The sequence below is a fragment of the Amphibalanus amphitrite genome, unplaced genomic scaffold (assembly GCF_019059575.1).
Source record: "Amphibalanus amphitrite isolate SeventyFive unplaced genomic scaffold, NRLGWU_Aamphi_draft 000639F_arrow, whole genome shotgun sequence".
NCBI lineage: Eukaryota > Metazoa > Arthropoda > Thecostraca > Balanomorpha > Balanidae > Amphibalanus > Amphibalanus amphitrite.
In genome coordinates this window covers 133,664-159,632 of record NW_024882133.1, presented here as the reverse complement: position 1 = coordinate 159,632, position 25,969 = coordinate 133,664, and the positions used below count along the sequence as shown (strand labels likewise).

The following is a 25,969-nucleotide window of genomic DNA, read 5'->3' as shown; positions in this document are numbered from 1 at the left end:
GACCGAAAGTCGGCAGTGCCCCCCCCCCCCCTTAAATGAAGGTGTTCCGCCGCTACTGAGCTAAACGATGCGTTACTGGTGGTTGAGTCAGCCAATTAAGAACGACGTTTGCAATGAGATGTTTAATACTTAATAGGATGATTGTGGATAAGTGGTGGTGGTCAAAGGAAAACGGTAGACGGTGCTGATAAATGGGAGAATGTATCGATGGTTGAAGTGATGAATAAACGGAGACGGCCGGCCACCGACCGGCCACCATCTCCTGTTGGTGATGGTTGTTGAAGGGACTGGGAGACAACATAGCGGAGATGGCGGTGGCATCGGCCGATGGAAGAGGGCTCACGGCGGTGTTGGTGGTATGCATTAGTGACTAGTGAGTGGTAGCGAGTGCTGGCCGTTGGACTTTGGAAACGGTGGCGGCGGGGTACGACGGCAATGGGTGATATGGTTTTGGCATAACCGATGGGAGACAGTAGCGGCGGATGGGATGGCAGGGGACGAAGCCGTCGGTGACGGTGTTTGCATTAGTCTCACGTAGGCTTACGTAATGTCGGGGCACCCGGCTGGGCCGGCACCACCTCCCGCCGCGGGGACGACTCGGAGTCGGAGTCAGAGTCGTGCCGGAGAGTGGTTACTTGTGGTCGGTGATCAATTCAGGCATTAGCCAGGCTCGGAGTCAAGCGGCCGCCGGAAAAGGGGCTGGGCAGGAGACAGAGTCATATGGAAATCAGCAGCTGCATCCATGTTGCAAAACTCAGAGTCAAAAGATCTCGCAGAAGGGCCGCGGCATTGACGTCAGACCCCTGATCGTCGGCATTCCCCGCACGTTCCCTGTTGGGCTGGAAATTATAGTCTCTGAGGTATCGATTTAGAGAAGCCATGCTGTGTTTCAGCTCGATAAAAGGCGGCACCTCGAGTCTCGTACACTGTGAGGAGTCGACGATAAACGTCATTTCCGGGGGAGTGGCCTCTCGGTGCAGGGCGTGGGGTTCAGGCCATTGAGCTTATCTCTGTACCTGCAGCCCACGCACTCGGCCTCAGCGACAGGCCGGCTGTCATTTCCTACCCATGCTGACCTGAGAGCTGTGACCGCTTTTCTTGGGTCAGGTCACCGAACCGTCAGCCCATACCGTCAGCTGACGCTTTACGTGTCCCATCAGAGGCTTATTTTTTAGCGCGACGGCGCCGTCTTATCTGATAGTCGCACATCCGGCGGTAGCCGGGCCGTGGGGGGCGGCCGGCGCTGTCTGGGGGCCCGCTTCCAGAGGGGATCGCCGGTTTGCGGCCGGCAGCGGCCCCCGATCGCCCTCTGGCGGCGCCACGCCCTCCGGTGACCCCTGGGGAGGCCATCCAGCTGACATGTGTGCTCGTCGTTAGCCACGGGGCGCCCGTCCGGCTGGCCGGCCAGTCCGCAGACCGGCCCGGACGCCAGCGCCGCCCAGCGGCCGACGCGGCAAGCTCGCCGGCCGTCCAGCCAGCATGAATTGACCTTCGGCTGCAGGACCGCCTGACCGACCGGCGGGTTCGCGGAGCTTCGACGGGCTACGCCGTGACCGGCCGCGCCGCTGAAGAGCTCGCATCGTCAACCCGACGCCGCCGGTCCGTTTCACGAATCGGATGATGAACGCGGGGCCGTATCGAGAAAGGGCCGTGTTGGTGTGTGTGCCTCCGCCCCGTTGTGAGACTCCTGTCGTGGGACGGGCGCCACTCGCCAGCTCCCCTCTAGAGAGGAACGCAGAGGATGGCCGCGGCGGCTCAGGTTACCGACAACGTCTGTCCTGGCGCCGCCGCCGGTCTCTCTCTCTCTCTCTCTCTCTCTCTCTCTCTCTCTCTCTCTCTCTCTCTCTCTCTCTCTCTCTCTCTCTCTCTCTCTCTCTCTCTCTCTCTCTCTCTCTCTCTCTCTCTCTCTCTCTCTCTCCTATCTCTCCTCTCTCTCTCTCCCTCCCTCGTTCTCCCCTCCCCGCCGAGGGACACCTGTCACTCTTCAGAGAGCGTAGAGCCGACCCTCCTCCAGACGACATCCGCTGAGCAGGCGAGAGGAGGGGACGCGAGACAAGTGCGCGTGTCAGCCCGGCGGGCCCGGCCCCAGCGCGACGGGCGGCGCCTCGGGAACCACCCTGTCGCGGCTGGAGATAAAACTGGTCGGAGCGCCAGAGCAGCAGGGATGATACGAGAGATGCGAGGTGTACGTAGCACATCTGGATGGAAGGCTATTATCTCTGATGCCGATTTGCGCCGGAGGTAGGGTTGATGATGCAGGGGAGCAGCTCTGGGGCTGTTTTAGGACTGCATGTCCCTCGGTCTCGCCTCCTCACTCAGTCGTTCGTCTGGAGCCGGCTGCGCGGCCGCCATCTTACCGAGTCGAGCCGAGAGGGCCGCAGGTGTTTCGGCCACACCGCCTCTGCAGAGCGCTCGCTCGGCCGAGTGTCGCCTCTGCCCGCACCGTGCGCACAGCCGGCGCACACCCGTGCCAGAAACGCACGGCGGACGGCGCTACGCATCATGCCATCTGCCCTGACTGTTCTGACTCCTGATGGTCCTGGGGGTACTGACCGGTCAGCGTTTCGGCGTACTGTCGTGCATCTATCGCCCCTGCTCTGCCCACGCTCACCGCCCGGGAGCCCCCCCCCTCCCTCCTCCCCGGTCGGCGCGGTCCAACCGCCCGCCCGCTTTCATTCACCGTCACGATCTGCGCCGGCTGTGAATGGAATTCCACCGTCTCGCTCAATGGAAGGACGAGCAAGAAAGGCGGCCGACCGCAGCGGCCGAGTGCGGGGGCACGAACCTTCCGTGGTCATCGGCAAGGCCGAGTCGGATCAGCGCAGCTCCATTCATGGAGCTGAGCGGCGGCCGGCACAGCCGCCCGGCTCGCGCCCTCTCCGGCCCAGTCCGTAATTACACCGTCCATTCATCGGGCCGGAATTTCAGGGGCATCCGACCTATTTTCGTTGGGCGGCCTGCATCGGCTTCTCACGGCTCTCTGTTGGCGCCGGAAACGGCTCATCAGCTCCAGAGGAAGCGTGCTGGCGTCTGGCGGCGGCAGCGCCGGTGGCTGGACCGTGCGCGCGCCGACCGGCATCCGGCCGGCTCGACCGACCGACCGTTCCGGGAACAACTGCGCAACAGGCAGCAGCAGCAGCGGAGGCAGCGGCCGCCGCGCGGCGGACCGACGGCTGCCGCGCCACCGCCCCTATCGCTATCTGCCACTATCACGGGCGTGAATCACAGACGGCCTGAGCAAACAGACGGCCGCTATCTGGGCCGCTGAGAGAGGCGGAGGCCGGACGGGCCGGCCGCGCCGCCGTCCGCCGCCGCCGCCGCTGCCCGGTCGGCAAGGCCGTGTCTCTGGCTCGGCGCGGCCGGCCCGGCCCCGACTCGGCCGCGGCCGCTCTGGGCACCGGCCCGCCGCCGTCCGTATGAATGAACCGGCAGCGAAAAACACGCGACCGCAGCGGCCGCGGCCTCCGAGCGGCGCGGCGCGCTGACAACTCGGCCGGACGTCACCGCCGGCCGCGCCGCTTTCGACACCGCTCCGAGGCGCGCCCGGCCAGTCATTGTGGCGCACTGGAGTCACATCCGGCGTGGCCGGCGAGAGGTCGGGTCGCCGGACGCGGCCCATTGCGGGCTGGCCCAGATCGGTCGCTCTTCATCATAACAGAAGCGGAGCGCCTCACATCCGCTGGCTGTCGGGGAGAGGAGTAGTGAGGGTCTGACAGAGGGGAGGGACTGGAGAGAGGAATGGGAGACTGGCAGAGTGGGGGCAGGAAGAGAGCTCGGAGATGGGGCAGAGGCTAAGAGAGATGCCAGAGAGAAGAGATGACAGAGAGATGGCAGGGCAAATTGTAGATTGAGAGAGGGAGGGAGAGGAAGAGAGAGAGAGAGAGAGAGAGAGAGAGAGAGAGAGAGAGAGAGAGAGAGAGAGAGAGAGAGAGAGAGAAGAGAGAGAGAGATAAAGGGAGACGGCTGATAGAGTTACGGGGGTAAAAAAGCTGGTCGAAATAAATATTGAAATAAAAGATATGGCCTGTGGAAGCTGGGAGGGATAATTACTATAAGGAAATTAGTTAGTTCGAAGATTACCTACTTACTGTAAGAAGGGAAAGCTGGGAGGGGAGCCTGAAGTGGGGATCAATGAGTCTGATATCTGCTGAGGAAGCATGAAATGTAGAGCCCTACCAGTGAAGGAATGAAAGAATTACAGTGAATGAAAATGAATGAAAATGAATGAGATAAATAACTCTGAGGGTTTCGGGGAGATATGGCTGGAAGAGGTAAACGTAGGAAGGACGGCAGCAAGTGTATCAGAAAAGGGAAAACATTGGGAGGTGCAGGAGAGAGCACGAAGGGAATGCACGGGAGTCTTGCCTGGAAAACGATGACGATAATGGGAGCGAGGGCATTGGTATGACGGGAGTCGATCCGTGAAACTGAAGTTTGATAATAAACCAGTCATTGGCCGGGACCGGGAGAGACTGCCAGCCCGAGAAAGTACCGGAGTGCCGGCTCTGGAGCTGCCAAAGATACAGAGCTCGGCCGGCGAGGGTGGGTCGTCGGACAGAGGGAGTCTGGGAGAGAGTGGGCGCGACCCGCCCAGGGCAGAGATGGGCGGACGGTTCCGGGTGTCGGCCTCCGGCCGCTGCCGGCCGATCAATGACTGGGAGCGCCGCCGTGACCCGGCAGACGGCAGAGGCGGAGACAGGCGGCCAGGGCTGGGGAGGCAGAGGGCAGAGGCGGAGACAGGCGGTCAGGGCTGGGGGAGGCAGACGACCAGCGCAGCCATCAGAGGCGGAGGTGGAAGGCTAGCGCCGGGGAAGCAGCCGTTAGGGGCGGAGGTAGACCTCAGCGTTGGTGGAGGTAGACGGGTAGCTCTGGCAGAAACAGAAGCCCATCCCAGGGAGAGAGAGAGGCCCAACTTTGTAGTATAGTATGAAAATGGGCAGCGCTGGTGGAGGCAGGCGCCCAACGCCCAAAGCTAGCAGACCGAGAGGGAGCCCTGGAGAGGGCACAATTTCTGCGCTCTCTGCTACTGTTTGGAAATGCAAGACGAAATGTTATGAGAAGTCACTGGCGGATCTACGAGGATCCGTCAATGATCAGGAACAGCAGGACAAGGGAGAACGTTTCGGCTTGTGGACGGGATGGGCCTGGGGACGGAAGCAGCATATCTAAGCCCATGGACGGGAGGAGCATGTCTTAGTACATGGACGGGACGAGGCTCAGGGATTGGATGAGGCATGTCTCAGTCCACTGTCCAGGGACGAATTGAGGCTCTGGGACGGGAGCAGCATGGCTCATGAGATCGGCCGGGAACGTGCTGGGGCTCAGGAACGGGAGTAGCACGTCGCAGCCCAGGGACAGGAGGGAGCTGCGTGCCCCCCCCCCCCCCCCAGATAGGGATGGGGCTCGGGGACGGGAGCGGCATGTCTCACCCAGGGACAGGACTAGGAGGGAGCTATCTATAGGAATCTCGGAGGGAGCAGCGTTCCCCTCAGCCCAGCTAGGGCTGGGGCTCGGGGACGGGAGCAGCATGTCTCGCCCAGGGACAGGACTAGCTTGTCTAAGCCCGGGGACGGGAGGAGCGTGTCCCAGGCACGGGCTGGGGCTTAGGGGCCGTGCCAGGGTGTCTCAGCCTAGGGCCGGGCTGGGGCTCTGGGGCTCTGGGATAGAAACAGCCTGTCTCAACCTAAGGACAGGACTAGCACGTCTCAGCTTAGGGATGGAGGAGCGTGTCTCAGCCCGGGGACGGGATGGGGCTCATGGACGGCACGGGAGCAGCATGTCTCTCAGCCCAGGGCCGGGCTGGGGCTCAAGGGCGGCAGCAGGTCTCTCAGCTCAGGGACGGGCTGGGGCTCAGGGGCGGTGCCAGGGTCTCCTCAGCCCAGGGACAGGCTGAGGCCGGCCTGCTCGCCGGGTCCGGACACCAGACCGGCTGCAGGATAATAGGCCGAAGTTTGACTAACGCTGAAAGGAAGCAGTGGAACCGGTTCTGCCTGGTTCTGCATCCTGGAGTACGACGAGATTTGAATGCTAATTTCAGCAATCTTGTACTTTTTCTTTGCAGGACTTGCAGCTATAACGCAATTATCCGATGGACGGGTCGACAGAGTGCAATGCAACTCTGTGGATCTCATTGACCTGATGAGTACCACAAGGACGGCCGAACGGCTGGCCATACGACCTCACACTAAATCGGTAAACGGCGGGGAATCGCTGAGCAGGTGCGCCTGCTTGGTAGAGGCAGTAGTTCGCTAAACCGTCAGTTGTATCACGTATTGTTTCAGTTTAACGGTACAGGTTCTATGCGTCAGTCTCCATTCTGTTCCCAGTCGTTGGTTGCCATTCCATTCGACACACATTGTCCATTGTTCACTGTAGCTGTATTGATCACGTACAGCCGGTACATTTATACATACATGTACAGTTATACATACACACAACGCACTGCATTTATTTGTAATTAGCAGTACAACCAACAAACAACGTGTGCGGCAGGGGCGCCTGGGCACCGCCAACAGGGACTAGATAATACTGTATAACTCGGTTAAGGAAAACGCATCATCCAATACATGAGAGCGGCCGTGGGCTGCTGGTGATCGGTAGCGGCGACCTGACCTGGGGCGGCGGCTGACACACACTGTGTCCGGCTGCGGACACACCGCGGCTGTCCGCGGACACGGGCTGTGCCGGCGGACACGAGCTGAGGCGGACAGAGCAGTGCGGCGACCGGCGCCCAGCAAACGACAGAGGCAGACGAGAGGAATTAGCGGAGCACGGGAACAGGAGCGGGCGGGTCAGCGGGTTTTAACGAAACGTTGACTAGCACCTTGTCACGCGCAGAAAATTCTAGCTATCGCGCGAATAAATACTCCTTAGCAAATCTTGTACATCGCCGGTTTCCGAAGTAAACCCACCATATAAATAAATTATTTCTCTATAGTTGGATGTACAAAATATACAGAACATGCCTGCTGACTATGTAATATCCGATTGCCCCGGGTGCAGCCCACAGCGGTCCACCGCACCGATACCGGTCAACAGCCACCAGCCACGCTCTCGCTCTCGCTCTCTCACACTCGGCTCTCACCCAGTCGCTCACATTCCCTCTCGCCGCGCTGGCGCCGGCGTTCGTCGGCGAATCACAGATGAGCGGCCGCCCGGGCCGTCCGTCGCTCACCGCTGCAGCAGGCTGGTCGCCGGACACGTGCAGCCGGCACCGGTGCGCCGCTGGTAACACTTCTCCAAGAGTTTGACGCCGCCTCGCAGCGGCCAGTAGCACCAGAGACAGGGCAGCACGGCCGACAGCAGTCCCAGGCCGGTCCAGCGCAGGCAGCAGCCCGCGCTGCCGGCGCCGCACGAACACGGCTTGTCGGCGTCGCGCGAGCCCGAGTCCGAAGACGAACAGTGATAGCTGAGCGCCTTCACGCAGCACAGACACGACACACAGTCCACGCACGTCTCGGCAGAGAGTACGCACTTTTGGCCGCAGAGCAGGTGCTGCGGCAGCGGGCGCGGCTCGCGGCACGCCTCGCACCGGCAGCGGCCGCACACGGAGCACACAAACGAGTCGCGCAGGCTCGGCTCCGGCTCCTCGGCCGGCGGCGGCGGCGGCTTCAGCGGCACCGGCTGCCGACTCACCGGCTTAGCCGGCGCCGCGCTGCCGTGCCAGCCGCTGTCGCCGCCGGCCTTGCCGTGCGCCGACGCCGGTCGTCGGCCGCGCCCGGCGTCGGTTCGATCCCCGGATGCCGACGGTGTTGTTGAGTAGATGTTGAAGGCGCGCAGCTGGTCGGGTCGCGGACTCTGCAGTGTGACCTCGCGGCGCGCAGGGGGCCGCGGTGGCGGCGGCGGAGGCGGCGGCGGTCGGTGCACGGCCGCCAGCGCGGGCAGGGCGGCCGGGGGCCGACCGGCGGCAGGCGGCCGCCGTGGCACCAGCGCGGGCGGCGCGGCCGGCTGGCCATGATGGGCCATCAAGAGTTACACCCTCATCCAGAGAGAGCCATCGAGCCTCAGAAACCTGAAAGCAGAACCACCTGTCAGACGGGTATGCTCGGAATGTGTCACCGGGCATGGTCACTGACAGAAAACGGCCGCGGTGGTGGCGCGGCGGCGGCTGCCAGCCGCTCAGACACCACAGCTCGACGGAACACGGTTACTGTACCGGCACCACCAGCAGCGCCCACACGAGCGAGCCAGCAGTCCAGGGGAGCGCAGCCACCGGCACAAAACACGCGGTCGGCATCCCGTCTACACACGTCCGACTGACAGCGGCACAAGGGTTGTGGTGGGTCTACAACGGTGGTGAGTGAACGGAGAGGTGTCTGTTGGGGAGCAGGGCGATACGCGACCAATTATCAGACAAGATTCAGGCAAGACGCTCTGCACACGCAACACGCCGACAGACGCACTACAGCTCCCACTTAGACACTCACAGAAACAGGTGCCGCCGCCGGCCGGTGGGTGGGACCAGGTAAATGCAGAGGCCCGGGCCGGCGCGGCGGGTCAAGGTGAGTTAGGCGGCGCCGTGTCCCGTCACTGACGCCTCCGGTGTTGCCACGCCGCGCCGTGAGGCCCTCGGCGCTGCTGCGGCCACTGCGGCGCGCCAGGCACGAGGCACGGCGCAGCGGCGCGCCGCCCAGCCAGCTCTGTTTACATTGGAGGCCAGCGCCGGCGGACGGCACCACGGTCGGAAGCTGCGAGAGGGTGCCGCCGCCCGTCCCTCGCGCCGCCGCGGCACGCGGCACCCCGGCCGAGCGCCGGCGCCGGCATCTGTGAGCGGCGCCCTGCGAGCGACGCACCGTCCTCCGGGCGACGCGCACCATCTGGACGTGACATTCCGGGACAGTCCGGAGCCGGGCAGAGACCGGCGCCACGGCCGCGCGGCCGCCCCATAACGCCATGTTAATCGGCAGCGAACAATGAGGCTCCCGAGCGTGCGCCGCTCGGCCCGACGGCGGCCCGCATGCAACGCGCCGAGCCGCGCCGGAGCGGGCCGAGCGGGCGCAGCCGGCGCCGCGTGCCAGCCAGCCGCCGCGCCGACGCCGCCTGCCATCTTTTCAATGAGCCGCCAAGGCCGTCCGTCCGGCCGGGTGAGGGCCGGTGAGGTCGTGCGGGGCTGGGGGCCGGCCGGCCGACCGACCGGCCGGGCCGGTCCGCTGCCAAACGGCCGGCCGCCGCCGCCGAGCCCTGCCGTCGACCTACCGCCGCCGAGTCGGACCGGACGCAGCCGTCTGCCGCGACAGCGACTCGGCCCTGTTACTGAGAGATGGCCGGCCACCAGCGGGAGCGGGCCGCGCTCCGCAGAGGCGTCACACCCGGTCACGACGCTTCATTCAGACTCCCGGACTTTCGGAGGCCCATCTCTCTCGTGGTGCCACCGGCAGGCATGCATAAATGCATCGGGATGCATATATGCATCCTGCGGTCAGCCGCCGCGTCGCTCGACGGCGTGGCGCATGCGCAACACGGCGCTGGGTTTTCCAGCAGGCGGCCAGCGAAACGTTGCGAGGGAGCTCTTTTGAAATCTGATATTGTTTTCGGAGTGGAAGCCTCTAACGAGCTACATAGACCGAATGCCGTCCGGGTGCCTTCGTGAGGTCATTGGAACATGCAATGCCGAGCGGGTACCTGGGAAGCTCGGATGTTGGCGGCTAACTAGTCGGCGAGGAACCATGCGACCCACTGCAGTTCTGAAAACAAGCCTCGATTACGACACACAGGTGGATCTGCCAGACACCTGGGAAAGAAAATATTGAACGGCAAAACGATATCACGCCAGACAGACCACTCCACATTGTCAAATAGTAGCCCGGTGGTAAACGAACAAAGCATGCCTATCACCGCCTGCGAACGGCGTCAATGTTTGTTCCTGCACCTAACTCCTACACCTAGTTATATTGAAACAGGTCAATCGATATCAGTGTGTTGCGTAAGCCCATTTCCGTGACATTAATCCATCAATCAACGGCCTTCCCTTTGTCATGATGACATAGGTCAACAGTGGTGTCAAAGGTCCACTCGGCCGCTTCATCCTGCCTTGTCTAATTCGAGTTAGTCACCGGAGCGTCAGCCGATGTCGATCTGTCTATCTATCTAGTCATGCGGTCTGAATTTATCTAAGACCGACAGCGATAATGGTCACTTCAGTGGCAAGTGACGTCAAACGGGCCATCGACATCAGGAGATGACCGTGTGCGCCGGTCTCTGCACGACGCTGATCAAACAGTCGGTCCGGGTGTGATTCGTAGACTTCAACTTCCGCTGCTGGTGCTTGAATATAAAGAACGAGACCTCTCACTGTGTAACAATTAACCCACGGCAGCATCTGAAACTTCTCGCACCACCCACCATCTGTGTTGTCCGTCTGATAATGACAGATGAGCAAGTTTCGGCTCACTTTCTGGAACCAACCTCTGCCGATGATCATTGCAACGCGCAAATCATGGGATCTCGTGCCGCTGACACAATGCCCGACGCAATCACCGTCGACCACAGACTGAGGTCTGGGTGGATGACATTGAGCACCGGCGCGGCGGTGTGCTGGCGTAGTTCGTAGTTTTTAGTCCGTAGTTCGTGACACCTCAATATGGTCTGCCACCGACATCAGGACAGACACGGCATGTCCGTGCATAAAAATCGTTTTGCCACGACACGTGCGGTATAAAAAGTGGTTCTCGTCAGCTCATTTGACATTTGCCAACGGAGTGAATGGGGCGACCATCACTGAGTGCAGGCGTTGTGGTTTTCCCACACACGAAATACTGTTGCGTCAAAGTTACGAGAACGGCGCCGGTGACATCAGGTGGACGAGGTGTTGTCCGATGCGCTCGAAAGAGACAACGAATCAAACATAACGGGACGAAAACAATCCCCGGATCACCGCGCACCTTATCAGATTTCAATGTTAAAAGTAATCTGATGGCGCAACTCCACCGGAGCACAGCCAACACTTCAGGGAGAGCACAGCCACACAATCATACTGAGAACATAACAGCCACTTTAGCCGGTAAAGCTACTGCGCAGAATCCGTGCCAACGCCAACACGGCGGCGATTTATTGACTCTTGGCTGGCAGAGAGCGGCTCTGGAGCCGGCTCCAGTGCGCCATTCGGCCGCTGGTTATTCGGGTCGGCCGGGCGGCGGCGGCCCGGTGCGCGTCCGTTCCGCTCGTCCCGCCCTCGAGGTCACCGCATTCCAGCGCCCATTCATTGCGGCGGCGGCTCACACGGACCGGAAACGGTGCGAGCGCCAACGCTGTCACTGCTTTGTGTGGCACTGGGTTTGGATTTACCAGACACCCAGGCTAGCGAGTTTCCGGAAATGATCGCAGCTATGCGGAGGGTGTTATAATCACGCATGCAGTCGGGTTGGATTTTAAAAGATCGGCCAGAGGGGGAGAGGTGTTCACACGTCTGCAGCGCGGGGTCACGAGGGGTCGCCAGCTCGGCCCAGCCAGCCACATCTCAACATAGCGCCGCTCTGGCGTCTGCGCCGGCGGCGATTCGACATACCGCGTGACTGGCCGACGGCGATCGGCGCCGCAGTGAACAGGTCTCTCACGAGACGGGCATTCTGCCGGCGGCGGCGGTCGCTGCAGAGTCGCGCCCCAACCGCGACCGGCCGGCGGCAGCGCAGCCTCCGATCGGCGCCAGCGCGCGCTGCACCGCGCCGCGGCGAGATGCAGGTGGCGGTGGGAGTCGGGCAGCGGTCGAGGAATGCCGCCGACACTGAGCCACTGAGCCGTGGGAAGGCGCCGGCACAGGGGCACAGGTCGTGGGAGCGCACCGCCCCCGGCCAGCCGGTGGCCGGCCGAATGTCGGACATAGCTGCCGCGCCGGGCCCCGGAGATCGGCGCATTCCGCCGCTAGAAATGGACCAGAGGCGAGGGGCGAGATGGCCACATGAGGCCTCTGCTGGATGCTAGCGTCTGGCTGGCGGACATCAACGAATCAGTGTCTTCTGGTGAAGACAGCGAACAACACCCGCTACACGGACGGTCCTCCGTGTCGTACTTCGGACTCGGATAGTAACAGAAAGTCACGACCATTCATTTCACAAGGAACAATGTTTCAGGGTTTTCCAATTCGCGTCACTTGCACGACGACACTGTCCAAAAGATCGTTACACGAAACAGCACCCGAGTCCGATTCCCTGAACGCATGCAATTGACATACACTATTTGAATATTTGAATACATTTGTGTCAATGATATACAACTACTTGCTGTAGCACGGCAATATCCATAAACTACACGGCGCCAGCATCCGGGCCAGACGCTATGGTAAAAGCACTCGATACTTGCAATGTTATGTCCTGATGCATATTGTAACATCTGAATTCCTTTTCTGTCTAGGAGCACAGCGGTCACGAGCCGTGCACCAAATGAATGACCGGTCGTCCCGCCTGCACGGTGCTGTCACACACTCTCTGGGGCACGGTGCAGACAGCCGGCAGACAGACATATTGACAGCTGACTGATCCTTGCGGCCAAATCCTTCACCGCAGCTGCAGCGACATGACAAAATAAGTGTCTCACCAGATAACAGACACCGATCCAAGCCGGAAGAGTCTCCAGGGAGAAAAACGGCTGCAAATCGCACCGTACTGCCGAATCCGACAAGAAAACAGCGCTGTTTACAGGAGCGATTCCGGTACGTCGGCAAGGCGCGGCGCGGCGATTGACATGACGTGGTCGAGCGGTGTCCAGCCGGTCTCAGCGGCCGCAGAGGCGCGCGAGCGTCGCCTCGCGGTCGCGACATGGGCGCGAGAACATGTCACGCTCCTGGTGAGCAGTGTCACCATGCAGCGACAGACATCACCGCGAGAAACCGGCGGGGTACAGCCTGTCGCCCATGCTAATGTTGCGTGTTGGACATTCTCCACTATCACCGACGCGAGTTGTTCTTTTCCGAGAGATCTCCAACCAACACGAGACCTCGGCGAGGCGAGCTCGAGTCCAGACGTTGTGCCCATCTCTCGGCCTGGCCGGTGCAGGGCGACCCCGCGTGGCCCTGAGAGCGTGCTGGACGGGTCTGGCGAGGGCCGGGCCCCCTCGCGAGCCCCCCAGCGCGTGGTATCTGTGCCGGACGGCGCGCCTGGCGCCGGCAGAGCGGCTGGCTCGCTATCCGATGTCGGCCTCCTTCCGGAGCGCGGCTGGCCGTGAGGACAGGCGTGTGGGTCCGGACGCCAGGCGGGACGGACGGCCGAGGCGACGCCAGGGCCGAGAAGAGGGCGGGAGACGGGAAGGCGGGGTGACACAGAACACAGCGGCAGAGTCTGGTACATAGACATGCAATCGGAAGAAGAAGGGTTGTTACAAAAAGTGTGCAGAGGAAACGCACCAGCGACATACACGCATGGCATGAAGGCTCTTTTCTGAGAAAATAGGAGTAGAGAATGATGGGCCGTCCAGCCTGGCACATCAGCCGCGCTGACTGGCCGCTCTCGGCGGCTCCATCCGGTGCCGCCTGTCGCCGAGCCGGGCCGGGCCGACGTGAAGCCGGCCTTATAAACAGGCCGACGGGCGGGCCGGACCGGCCGGCGGGCCCCGTCTGTTTATTTGGGTTGGCCACCGGGGCGGCTGGGCTGTGTCAGCCGCCGCCGGCCGCCACATGGCCGACGCTGGGCGCGCACCGCCCGCCGGCCGCCGCCCAGAGCTCGGCAGAGCACGGCCGTGCCGACAGCGATAGTCGGACTCCATCGCCTCGCCAGCATTGCTCTCTAGTCTCTCCACCGTACCCGCCTTCGTCCCATCGCTCCTCGCTCTCCGTCCGGTCGCCGAGCACCCTCCCTCGCCCATCGCCGCCATCCCCGCCCGCTCGCCGTCGCCTCTCCCTCGTGCGGCGCCGCGCCCCATCTGGCCGCGCGGAGAGAGAGAGAGAGGGGAGAGGGCCGGAGAGAGGGCGAGGGCGGCGGGGAGAGCGGGCCGCCTTCAGCTCGTTTCCGGTGCCGCCGGCGGAGAGTGTCTGGGCGGGGAGGAGGGGAGGGGTCGGCCGGCGCGCGGCTCAGCGCACCGGATGCTGTGGAGAATGGAGGCCCGAACGAGCGGCCGCGCCGCGCCGGACCGGCCGCAGATGTAACGACCCGTACGGTGGGGACACGCGCTTCTCAGAAACCGGGAGCTAATGGACCGCGAACAGGTCCAGTGGCAAGTGGAGACGGTGGGTCCGAGGGAGCAATCAGTGCTAATTATCACGGCAATCAGGCACGCAGGCATAATCATGCCTCGGGTGTCCAATTATACACGAAAGGCGATAACTCTTATCATTTCATTTCAATCTACTTCCTTATTATTTCTCGGTAAAAATGAAATATCGATGGAAATGTTTCGATACTCAAATGGTGAATGAGAAGTAGTTTGTGTTGGTCGAGTTAACTAACTCTACAATCTGGGTAATTAACGCCGCACAAATGACACCCGATGGTTTCGATGAGTGACGGTTAGCAGAAATAACGACGTCCTTCGCCGGGGCGACGAAGGACGCTTATCAACAACCACCGACACGGCATCTTAAGCCGAGGTTAGCGGGCGCTCATTATCAGAGATGATAAATTCAGCTTATGGCAACGAGCGGGCAGCCAGCCGTCAGATCGGTGGGTGGCCGCAGCAGTCAGCGCGTCGGTCTCCGTGCTGGGCACGGGAGCCGCCGCGGCGCGGACGGACACCCTTCCCGCCCCGGCCCGTCAGGCGCGGACGGACACCCCCCGGCCCGTCAGGCGCGGATGGAAGTCGCCACGCCGCCGGCGGTCACTTGTATACATTACACGGTATACACTGGACTGCACGCTGTGTACGACCATCGCCGACATGCCACGGAGGAATGCACAGCCGGACATGTCGGCTAGAGCGTGCTACGTGTGTCGCGCACGCCACAGAAATGTACACCACCGGAGCATCACACAGACGAGCGCATCGAGACGTGCCTACCCGGAGAATGCACAGGCGAAGAATGCATGCCCAGACATACCACGAAGGAATACATGCTGAACAAGTCTCAGAAGGGTACAGACACGAACACGCCAGCCCTTTGATCATTTCTACGGCATCACTGTCCCGATCCTAGGAAACACAGCCTACCGCCCATATCCACTGTTCCAGTTCTTGGAAACTGACAGCCAACCACCCATATCGTCTGTGCGACAGGACGCCTTTGCTGCTTGTCTATCTGCGTACTTTATTGGACTGCCATGTAGTACTCGACTACGACTGCAGCCAACAGACCACTTTCCCAGCATCAATTGGCAGAAATCGAGCATACACATGTTCGGGTGATCCAATCTATTGTTTTGGCCTCACAAATATGTTAGGATCGTGAAAGATAAACAGGCACAAAAACTTCAAAGGCATCCGTGTCAATCACTTTGGATAGCTGAAGCAGGAAACAGTCGGATTCACACGAGCTCCAAAGGTTGTTTCCAAGGACGCGAGTTAATGCGATCTTGCAGATCTCGGGAAATAACGTGGCATCTCTCACTGTTCACACGGCCGCTAAACCCACCTGTTTAATGAAGCTTGTAGCTCATTATTCCTCATCCACAGCCCTGAAACAAAACAGAACAGCCGTTACCTTTTGCACACTGGTACCGAGTGAAAGGCGGTCGAGAACCAACTGGAAGTTTCACTGGCCCCCCAATCTACGTCAGAGGCGGCGTACACAGAACCAAGCGGCGTGGCAACTACCCCGAACAGCAGGACCGCTGCACGGCTTCTATTTATTCTCCTTATGGCTCAAGGAAACACATCATTCAAATCAAGGCCGTTTGGCCACATAACAAGGGTTAGGACCTGCATTGGCAAAAATCCCACACAGTTGACCGGGCCGGCGAGGGACCAGGAGGGGGGGGGGGCGGAAAATCCGGTAACACCGCTCGCACCATTGAAACTCAGCTCGGTGAGGTGGTGGAGCCTGGGCTCTAGCCGAGACGGCCGGCACACGGCAGTGACGATATCCATTCGACACCAGCCGGTGGTGGCATCAGCGGCGCCGACAGGGACGCGAACAGGAGGAGCGCAGGAGGATAGGCTCAGAACGGGAGCTAGCGGGCGTGTGAACAGTTTGGTGCCACAAGGGAGTACAGTACGACATGTTCATTAACAAGCGCTGCAAAAATATAGTAAGATGGAGAGCATTTGTACCCGTGTTCTTCAGAAATTTTAACTCGATGTGCACCGTGCAATTTGCTGCAAATAATCAGTAAAATTGTGTGCTATTCTGCCGTCCAATGGCAAAAACCATTATGTTAGGTCACAGGTCAATGTAACATTATGGGTTTTGCCTTTGGACGGCAGTATTAGTAATACATCACACCTAAAAATCGTTGAAAATTGTTCATATTATTTGTGAAAAGTTCCCACTCCCTCCACGTAAAATCTCCCGGGTGTGACCGAACTGCATGCCGCCCCTCCACCGCAGAGCCACTGAGCACGCCTCTGGGACGGTCTCGGACCCGGAGCCGTGCCGGGCCGTCGTCAGCGCTCGGGCCGTGCTCTTCCGAGGTGGCAGACCGGGCCGGACGTGCCTTCCAATGCCGACTGAGCAGCAGCTGACCGGACCGTAACTGCCGACAGTGCTGGTGACCGGCCGTGGAGGGGTGGACCCGGACCCACCCGAGGCTCGACGGGCGGACCGACACCGCCCGTCACGCCACCCCCAATGTGAGCTAGCTCAACCACTACAGCAGCTATGAAAAACAGCCATCGCTCAGCACAAACCTGAGCCGCCGGCTAAACTCTGACGACGTGCTGCCAGCTGGCTGCCATTAGGGCAATATTTGATGACGAGCTGACCACACATTTACGCAGTCCACGCACTTCAAACTCCCGCCGCACTTTAAACTTCAAACAAGAACTGACCATCATCTCCGTCATCATCTCATGCACGCCCTGCCGGACAGCGCGGGTGGCCGGGAAGCCGCAGCGGCCCACAGTAGCCGCGTTCATCGCCAGGTGGTGAGCAGCGGGCACGGCCTTGTCGCCCCGAGCTACCCCGGTGAGGCGCCCACGCGGCGCGGCGGCGGCACCCGCCGTCTCCAAGGCCGACCGGCCGCGGTCGAGCCGCACGTGCGTGCCTACTGAGCGAGGCCGGGGCGGGTAGGCCGGGCGACTGGACTTGGACTGGACTGACCCGTCACTGCCACCTGACGCGGCCGGGTCACCCTTCACCGACGGCCGCGCACACCCAACTAAGGTCAGACAGACAGACCGGAATCCGTAATTTACCTGTTGCATATCGTGCCGCCGTCCAAATTGACAGCCACGAAATGGCCTTGCTCAAGAGCTTTGAAACAGGTATGCGATTCGTGAGGCCGTAGTTCAAACTGAGATTGGGTGGGTTAGAGATGAGTTGATTATCGCAGACCAGCTGGTTATGATAGCTCACAGTTGCATCAGCAGATATTCGCCCGCGCAGCCCAGCGCTCTCAGACCAGATGGACGAAGCCCGGGCCGCACAGAGGACTGCCAGATAGCGACCTGATAAAGTTGCCAGATCAGAACATCTGACCGGAAGTTACCAGCTGGCACGACACGTTCCATCCCCCAAACATGATAAGAAGTACCGCTACATAAACAACTGAAACGGCCCACGGAGAGCCAGTGAAAGCCTGAGCCATCTCCGGTGGGTCGGCCGAGGGCTGCTGACCACGCGATGACCCTCTGTTGACCTCTGACCCGCGGCTCACCCCGCGGCGGAAGGTGACGTAGGCTCGGCTCGACTCGGCTCGGCCGGCCGGACAGCCCAGTGATGTGGGGCGCTCCGGCCAGCGGCGGACACTCCGCGGGGCCCCCGACGCTCCGTCAGTCTGTGTATCGCAGAGCCGTGTCCACCCCGCGCTGCAGGCTGCCCAGCCGGACCGCCGCTGTCGTGTCTGTATATTTGCACAGCTCCCGACATCCGGCGTCTCGTATATTCGCCCGCTCCGAGCTAGGATGACGTCGGAGTTCGGCCGACCCCGAGGGCAGAGGCCGCGACTCCCTGAACCCCGATCAACCCGGGCTGTCCGGAGACTGCCGGGTATGAATCGCATACCACCTCGAGTGTAAATCATGGATGGATGTGCTTATCGCCGCGCGGTCTCTGCTCATTAGTTAGCGTGTTGATTGTGGCCGCGATTGCAGTTCACAACTCATTAACAACATTGTCGTCTGGGGGCCGTGCGGTCGGCGTGGTGCCCGAGTGTTTAGACAAGTGACAGCGCGCGGCCAAACACGACCACTCGCAGCGGCCGATAATTGTGCATCGGGGCGATCGGACACGACGTGTGGCCATAAATCTCGCTGATAGCGACCGGCAGTGGCGAGCGGCGCTGCGGATAACACAGCTGCCACCTCGTGTTTTGTCCCTAATCGCCGCTTTTATCGCAAACGGTGGGCGCCCGAGAGAGCGACGGACGGTGGACGGTTGGCGACGGGTGGCGGGCGGCGGGCGGCGAGCGAGGGCTACGAGCGCGGCGGGCGGCGAGGGCTCGACGGGCGCCGAGCGAGGGGCTGCTCAGGCGGATGTTGGTCCCGGTGCCGGTGACTCGGATTACGCTGCGCCGAGAGGGAGCCGAGGGGAGCGCGGACCGGGGTGCACTTCCTGGCGGGACGGCCGCAGGAAACGGTGACCGACGGCGGCGCGTCGTCAGGTGGCCTGTGGGAGCCGACCGAACCGGACGGGACGGGACGGCCGGCCGGCCTCACAATCAGCCCCGCCGGAAACAATCACAGGATGTGGGGAGGGGCGGGAGGGGAGGGGCGGGGCGGCCGCCAGCCGGACTGCGGCCGCGGCCCGCGCCAAAAAAAGTCATCAAAGGCTGTCTGACCCCGCCGACGTCCGCTATCCTCATTAGGAGGAGCGTCCGACACTCGCCCAACTGGGGAGGGGGTCATGACAAATCGCCTCAACCGCAAAGGCGCGTGGGAACGGCCTCTGTAGCTGGGGGGAGGGGTACATCTACATACCACCAAAGGTTGAGATCGCGGAGGGGCCTCCTCAGGCTCAAGCTGTCCCTGTCGGGCCCAAGTATAGTGAAGCCAAATTGACAATATGCATGGCGACACCACAACCAGCGATAGAACCCTGTGTCCTGTCCTGAGTGGCGCCAGGCGCGCGTCCCCGGACACTGACAAGACGTGGCCCCGTCGCCGGCCCCTGGCGCGTCGTCACTGCCACAGCCACTCGCACATGCCAACATGACAGGTTATCGCCAGGGGCCGGCGCTCGAGCGGTGTCCGCGCCCGCCGCTGTATATGTAATGGCCGCGCGGCGGGCCCACGTGACTACTGCAGTCGTGTCGGCCGCGCCGCACCGACACCATCTTGATAGCGTGTCCGCTCTTCGGCGAAGTGTCCTCTCTCTGGGGCCACATTATCGGGCCAGTGAAATGTTATTACCATTTCGAGTGGCTGCCGGTGTCGGTTTCCGGCGGGGCTCGGCTTGCCACGGACCGCCGCACCGCTCAGCTCAAAGCCTTTCAATGTCCGCGCTCCGGCGCCGAGCGACGACCCGTTTCTCTCACCTCCTGACGTGGTGTGGCATGCCCTCAGGCACAGCCTCTCTTTAGAACGTTCCGGAGTCGCCGTGACCTCGCTCCGGACAGGTGAGCGGTATTTGGGTCGCACGCGGACACGCCGCTAAATGCGCATCAATGAAGTCCGTGTTGAGAGTCCGATGCAGAACAAACATTGCATGTCGAGCGGCCGGCCATCCAGTTGGCAAGCACCGAGCTGTGGCTTTAACACCAGCGATACTGATAGCCCGACCACATCACACGACCGCTACTTGGGATTCCGGATCCAGCGGCACTGTTTCCACAATCACCGCTGTCCGCTACAACTCCACAAATGTCAAGGCCTCGCGCCCCAGTCTGGGCCAGGCCGTCGGCCGTGCCACAAATCGTCGAACAGAGCACCAAATCCATGAGGACACCGCGCCTCCGTTGCTAGGGCATCTAATGACAACTTTAACCCGGATGCGGGCGGTGCGGACTGCGGAGGTCGTCGGACAGATAAGCTGCAGCCTGCAGAGCCATCGCCTACTGATGAGGAGGCAGCGCACCGAGCGATACCCGGTCGGCATCCGCTCCCCGATCACGATCGGGGGACGAATGGACGGTCAGTCGGCCTTGGTGGAGCCTACTCGGTCGCAGACCTGACCCAAACTAGCCACCGGGTCATGTGCTCACAAAGCAGCCACTTATCGATTCGACTATCGGCTGCACAATGGACGGGTACGGTATAGAACGGAACCATTATTCGATAGGTCATTGCCAAAGAGATTGGGAGATCTGTGCATTAAAATCAACAGAATGCGTAAAAGAAAGGGATATATACATACAGCATCAGACATGTTTTACTGAATGAAAACACTGAAGGAACAATCCCGAATCGTATGCACAGTGCACACGATATTGTCATCATTGTGGTATATTATATAATCCAAAGCAGAAAACTCTTATGGAAATACCAGTATGCTGAATATCTCAGTAACTCCCGCTGAGTACTTTTTAGAGGATTGATACCGGACACAATCGAACAGTCTCGGTCGCTGACACTTCCTTCTCTGACAGTCATTGCTCTCTGTCTCCAGAAATCCTCTCACGGCCCGACCCGGCCTACTAATCTGCGGCGGCGGCGGCCGAGTTTCCCTGCCTTTCCGGCGGCCACAAAAGATTTCCTGTCGTTTCTCCGTTGGCGGCAGTTTCCTGGCTCGTTTCTCCGCCGGGTGCGGGCGGCGCCGGCGGAAGCTGGTCGGTCGCTCGGCCGGAGGTGCGCCGACCGAAGGTCGTCGAGCCGCCCGGCGCTCCCACGCCGCCGCCGCCGCCGATCCATGAATGGGGCCGGCTGGCCGCGCGCCGCCGGAACAGTTACCCACGGTGGTGGCACAGTGACGGCGGACGCGGCGCACTCTGCGCCAGGTTAGCCGCCGTCAACAGCGACTCACAGCTGGTAGGTTGTGCCAGCCTTCAGTCCTCTAGCCGGCACGCCAGGACCGAGCGAGCGGGCGGCGGTCGAGCGGCCACCTTATACGGCCGGCTGCAACCGGCGCGGTGGCGCTCGGCGCAGCGCGATAAAAACCAAGGCTGTGTGTATTGTTCGCGCGCGAGCTGCTGCGCCGGCTGGACAGGCAGGACCGAGTAGCCCGACCGGCCCGTGCCGCCACACCAGGCACCTGGCTATGTCCACCGTAAAGTTATGAATGTAGGCGGGTAGGAGGATAGGATCCTAACATGTCACCCGCCTGACATGAGCATGAGCTCCATCAATGGCGACATCGTAACGATCGGCTGCTGCTGCTGGTGTGCGCTATTCTCCTGGACACTGACGGGAAACCACCACTCCATCAAATGACACAAAAACAACGGGCTAACACCGGCGGCGGGAATCGACGCTTCACCCGAGCGGGCGCCATGAATGATCGATAGTCAAGGCTGGAACAAGGACAAACACACACCGGGCCGGGCCGAGCCGGAGCCAAGGTCGGGCCTGTGCCAACCGCCGCCTCCTCGCCGCTCGTCGACAGGCAAAAACGCCTTCGCCGGGCCACGTCGGTCCAGTTCCGCGGAGGAATTACCTCCAATGGATGCGGGAAGACGATGTAGCGATACGTGTTCAGACGTCAATCCGTCTCATCAGCCAGTGCCGAGCCCTAGAAGCATGACGAGAGCATAATGTTTCACTGCAACTATGGATGAATGAAGTGATTTCCAATAAAACCGAGCAGCCACGAAAAAAGGAGTCGAACAACACTGCTGCACCTCTTGTACAAAGCGATGAGTTGCATCACACGAGTAGATCGACATAAAAAATTGTGTACCACCTCATCCATTTTCAGTGAAGTGCCCTGCTGAGCCGGGCGTAAGCAGTTCAGCGAGGATCATACGACACACGACACCGGTCTCGGTGAGGTAAGTTCAGGTGAGCAAGGTGCGGTGAGCGAGGTGAGGTAAGCTCTCGGTCGTACGGGAGCGGCCGACACGCCCCGGCCCGTGTCTGTCGGTGCTGCGGTCACCACAATCTGGTCAGAGCCATTAGTCAAAGCCGAGACAGAGCGACCACCCATCCGAGCCGGCCGGTCTGTCAGCGCCGTGGCGCAGGAGACTGCAGGCCGCCCTGGACAAACATACACAAACGCTCGGCGGCTGCCCAGCGTGATACACGGCACGAAAATACAGCGCTGTGATGCAATGAGCCGGCCGAAAGGAGGCTAAAAACTGTGCTCAAGATAAATGAGTTCGTCACACTTTGGAAACACCCGGTGAGTAGTCCATACGAAAATAAAGAAATTCTGAAACCGGCTGAACAATGATCTGCCATATGTCGATAAGCCAGCAATGTCAATCATTCTCGCAGCAAACAGGCATTAAATGTTTCTCTTTGTGGCAGCCCTGTCCATTGTAGCGTTGTCCCGGCAGTGACAGGTGTGGCATGCGGTTCCCACTCTGTTCTTGGTTCCCACTCTGTTCATGGTTCCCACTCTGTTCGTGGTTCCCACTCTGTTCGTGGTCCCACTCCGTGCCCGGAAGCCGACACGCTCTCTCGCCTGACAGTATTCCAAGAACGGACAGCCAGCAGCCAGCAGCGCGACTCGAACAGGCAGCCGAGCAGGTCTGTTTACATTCTAGTTAGGCGAATTGGGCCAGATCACTGGCTGGCGTGATTAGAACCACACGCTTCGGCTTCACATGACCATAGAAAGAGCCGAGCACGCTAGAGCCAGATACTCAAAGCCGGACGACTGTGTCTGGAATGAGTTTCATCAGCAACTGTGTCTAGCTGTGAGCGTGCACTGGGCTGAAAAATAACTTGTATCCGCTAACTTACAGTACCCGACACTGTTGTTCCGTGTCACAGCAGCATGTATAAAATCGATAAAGACATTACATTTGCCATCTTGCCTTTTAATTGAAAACTTCTAAAAATTGCGGAGCGTTCTCTCACGTTCTCTCTACGAATGTCAGGGACGCTTTGCAGCGACAGCATGGATAAATGTCGGAATCGCGTGCTTGAAAGAAACACAAATATAGCATCGCTTTTTGAAAAGAGTGAAGTTCGATAGTTGGAAGTTTGATAGTTGAATAGGTAGTGATAGACCGAAACGATAGTTTATTGGAAACTGACATTTTTTTAAGGAGATATCGAAGTAGAGATAGTGTGCTGACACCAATGTTGGTAAATTCACTAAATTCACCGTCGACAGGTCGCCATAGCAAAGTTTTTGTCAGCAAACTTAGGTATAAGTTTAGGCAATTCATATTGAAACACATTACACAGCTACGCCAAGAGCGCTTTCGGAGGTGTAAATAAGAGCATAAGTCGGTACAATTAAAAACAAAATATAATATATGGACAGAGCTGGCTCCGTCCTTCCGGACAAAATATCTCGAATCATCCCAAATGTCCTAGTATGTATCTGCTGGGTGTGGCTCATCTCAGTCTCGCTATCAGCTGCGCTCCGTCGCCGTGTCGAGGCGGCAGCGGTGGCGGCGCCGCCATGACGGCATGTGGGTCGCGCAGGTGCCGCGGGCAGCGGCGGCGGAGGCTGCGCCGACCGGCCGTCTCATCTCCAACGCAGCAAACATGGCTGCCGCGCCGCCGCCGCCGTCCGTCCGTCCGCCCAGCCGGCCGGACGGCGCACACCGGCCCACGCCCGATGGCAGAATAAATAAGCGGCTGCTCTGTCGCCGGTCGCCGTCTCCGCGGCCCGGTGGCTGCGCCCCGACCGGCCACAAAAAGCGGCCGCCAGTCGCCAGATGCAGGCGGGCCGACCGGCGACGGGCCGCGAGCGGCAGCCCCACAGCTGCGTCACATCTGACCCATATCGACGCCCCCGACAGGTCAATGAATGAGCCAACTCACACAGGAGCGCTGAGGGGAGTACAGGGCTGGGCTCCCGCAGAATCAGCGACGGCAGAGCGTCGGAGACGACGCACCGCCACCGATCAATACGGATCCACCGGACGGTGAAAGTACTGCGGGCATAACCGCTAAATCGGCCTTACAGATCACAAACCATTCATTCCAGCAGCCACAACTCACCTTATCAAAGCAGCTCCTCTATGGCAACAGGTGTGTAGCCAATATCCAAGGCAGCACAAATCGCAATTCAACGCAATCAGCAACGTAGCGGCGACAACGTCCCGGCCCTCACCACACGGCGGCTCCGATGCGACTGAATGGGGCGCCGCACGTGTGCCCGTTTCCGAGACGGCCGGCCGTGAGGCTCCGCCCCCGTCGCTATGGCAACCATCGGGCGAGCGCGGTGCTGCCGCCGCCGCGGCCGCGCGGCCAGCGAAATCGCTCCATTCATTCATTCGGTATGAATGAAATTGTATGACTTGGGCCGGAAACGGGCGGCTTGGTTAAAAACCGGCCGTCACGGACTGAATTTAAACAAACGAGGGAAAAGGGAGTCTGTTGAGCGGCCACCGGGCGCAGTATGTGGCGTCTGGCGACACAAACAGCAGTCGTGTGTCGCGGCGGCCCGGGCCGGCGCCGTGCCTCGTTCGCACCTGGCCCCCTCGGACAGGCGAAGGGGTCGGTCCGGGGGGGAGGGGGCGTGTCGGAGGAGGCGCCAGGTCGGGTATTGTGGCGCCCATTAGTGGCCGTTTGAGCGGACCGGCAGGCGGGGAGCCGACAGCGCAGTGGCCGCGCCGCACCATCCGATCAATACGGACAGACAGCGGCGGACGCCGGACGGGGAGCCGGCGACCGGCCATGGACTCACGGATTCCAGCAGCCCGACAGCGTCCCTTACGGAGCTTATGGACTCACCAACTCAGCAGCCCTTACTCGATGGACGTATGACTATGGACTCAAAGCCCTAAATTTATCCAATTGGCTCACGAAATCAAAATGACGTCAATGAGAACGCGAGCCCCCTTGCCTTTGGACTCACGGACCTGACGCAGCCGCATACAAGACTGTAAAATTAGGTACATAGGATTGACGGGTCTGATCCAGCCACCTACATAGGACTCACGGACCACCTAACCCCAGCCACCTATGACCTACATAGGACTGACCGACCATTGGACGACCAGGCTACTTATATTGGGCTCACGTTAGTTCGGAACTAACCCAGCCACCTAATATAAGACTCACGGAACTGATCCACCCACTCACATAGGACCCTCGGAGCAGACCCAGTCACTTACATAAGAATTTCCAAGTCCTCCCTCAGGCACATTAATGGTTTTCAAAAATACCCTTTTTCATCCTCCGTTGGGTAAATGCTGTTCAATTTTGCTTTTCTGAAGAACTCAAAAACGAAATTAATGCGAAGACATTCTACGATGTTGATGGCTCAAGCATGCGATAGGCATATATGTGACAATTATAGGCGCATGCACAACCTGAGCACAACACCAAATACTTTTGTATGGTACTGTTTATTATTCAAGAAGCCAATTATTTCATTATATAACATTATACTAATAATGTTTATTATTCAAGAAGCCAATAATATTTAAGAAGCCAAGTGAGAACATAACGTACCTGAATCAGAATTCCTGTTGATTAAATCAGGTAGGTATTAAAGTAAGCAATAACAATGAATAGTTTTATGGATTATGTATGAGATATACCTACGTACGTATCTAAGTTATGCGAAACAAAGCACAATTCGCTATGTTATCTTGTAGCTATCAACATTATAATGGTGATGATATGTTGATAATATCATTAGTCACTTTTTTCAATATAACAAAAAGTCATATGCATGAAAGTATACCCTTGCTTGTACATAGGTTCTGACTGGGGCTTAGGCATAATCAACAATGTGCACACTATTGAACTCAATGAGCCTTTTATAAGCCAAAGATGCTTCTATAGGTCAATGTAACACACCCTTCTAAACCTGCAACTGTTCAATACAAATAAATGTCAAATTTTAACAGCTGCCTGTTATGTGCTTCCAAGAAAGTGTGTATACTTATGGCATATCTTGTGTGGGGCAATCGGCTAATTTATTTATTTGTTGCACATCCTTCCATGCAGG

General features: G+C 59.7%; 1 protein-coding gene across 1 annotated transcript; it reads right to left on the bottom strand.

The window, feature by feature from the left end:
• Positions 1-6,358: 6,358 nt before the first annotated feature.
• Positions 6,359-24,144, bottom strand: LOC122363772 (protein sprouty homolog 2-like). The gene is made up of 3 exons (XM_043333399.1): positions 24,010-24,144; positions 15,491-15,533; positions 6,359-8,011 (listed from the first exon to the last, which is right to left on the bottom strand). Exon 3 carries the CDS (start codon positions 7,963-7,965, stop codon positions 7,171-7,173), a length of 795 nt encoding a protein of 264 aa, XP_043189334.1. The 5' UTR covers positions 7,966-8,011; positions 15,491-15,533; positions 24,010-24,144; the 3' UTR covers positions 6,359-7,170.
• Positions 24,145-25,969: the final 1,825 nt, after the last annotated feature.

Bases quoted from the DNA above. Each gene is read 5' to 3' on its own strand.
- LOC122363772 (XM_043333399.1), bottom strand. From the start codon at position 7,965: ATGGCCCATCATGGCCAGCCGGCCGCGCCGCCCGCGCTGGTGCCACGG.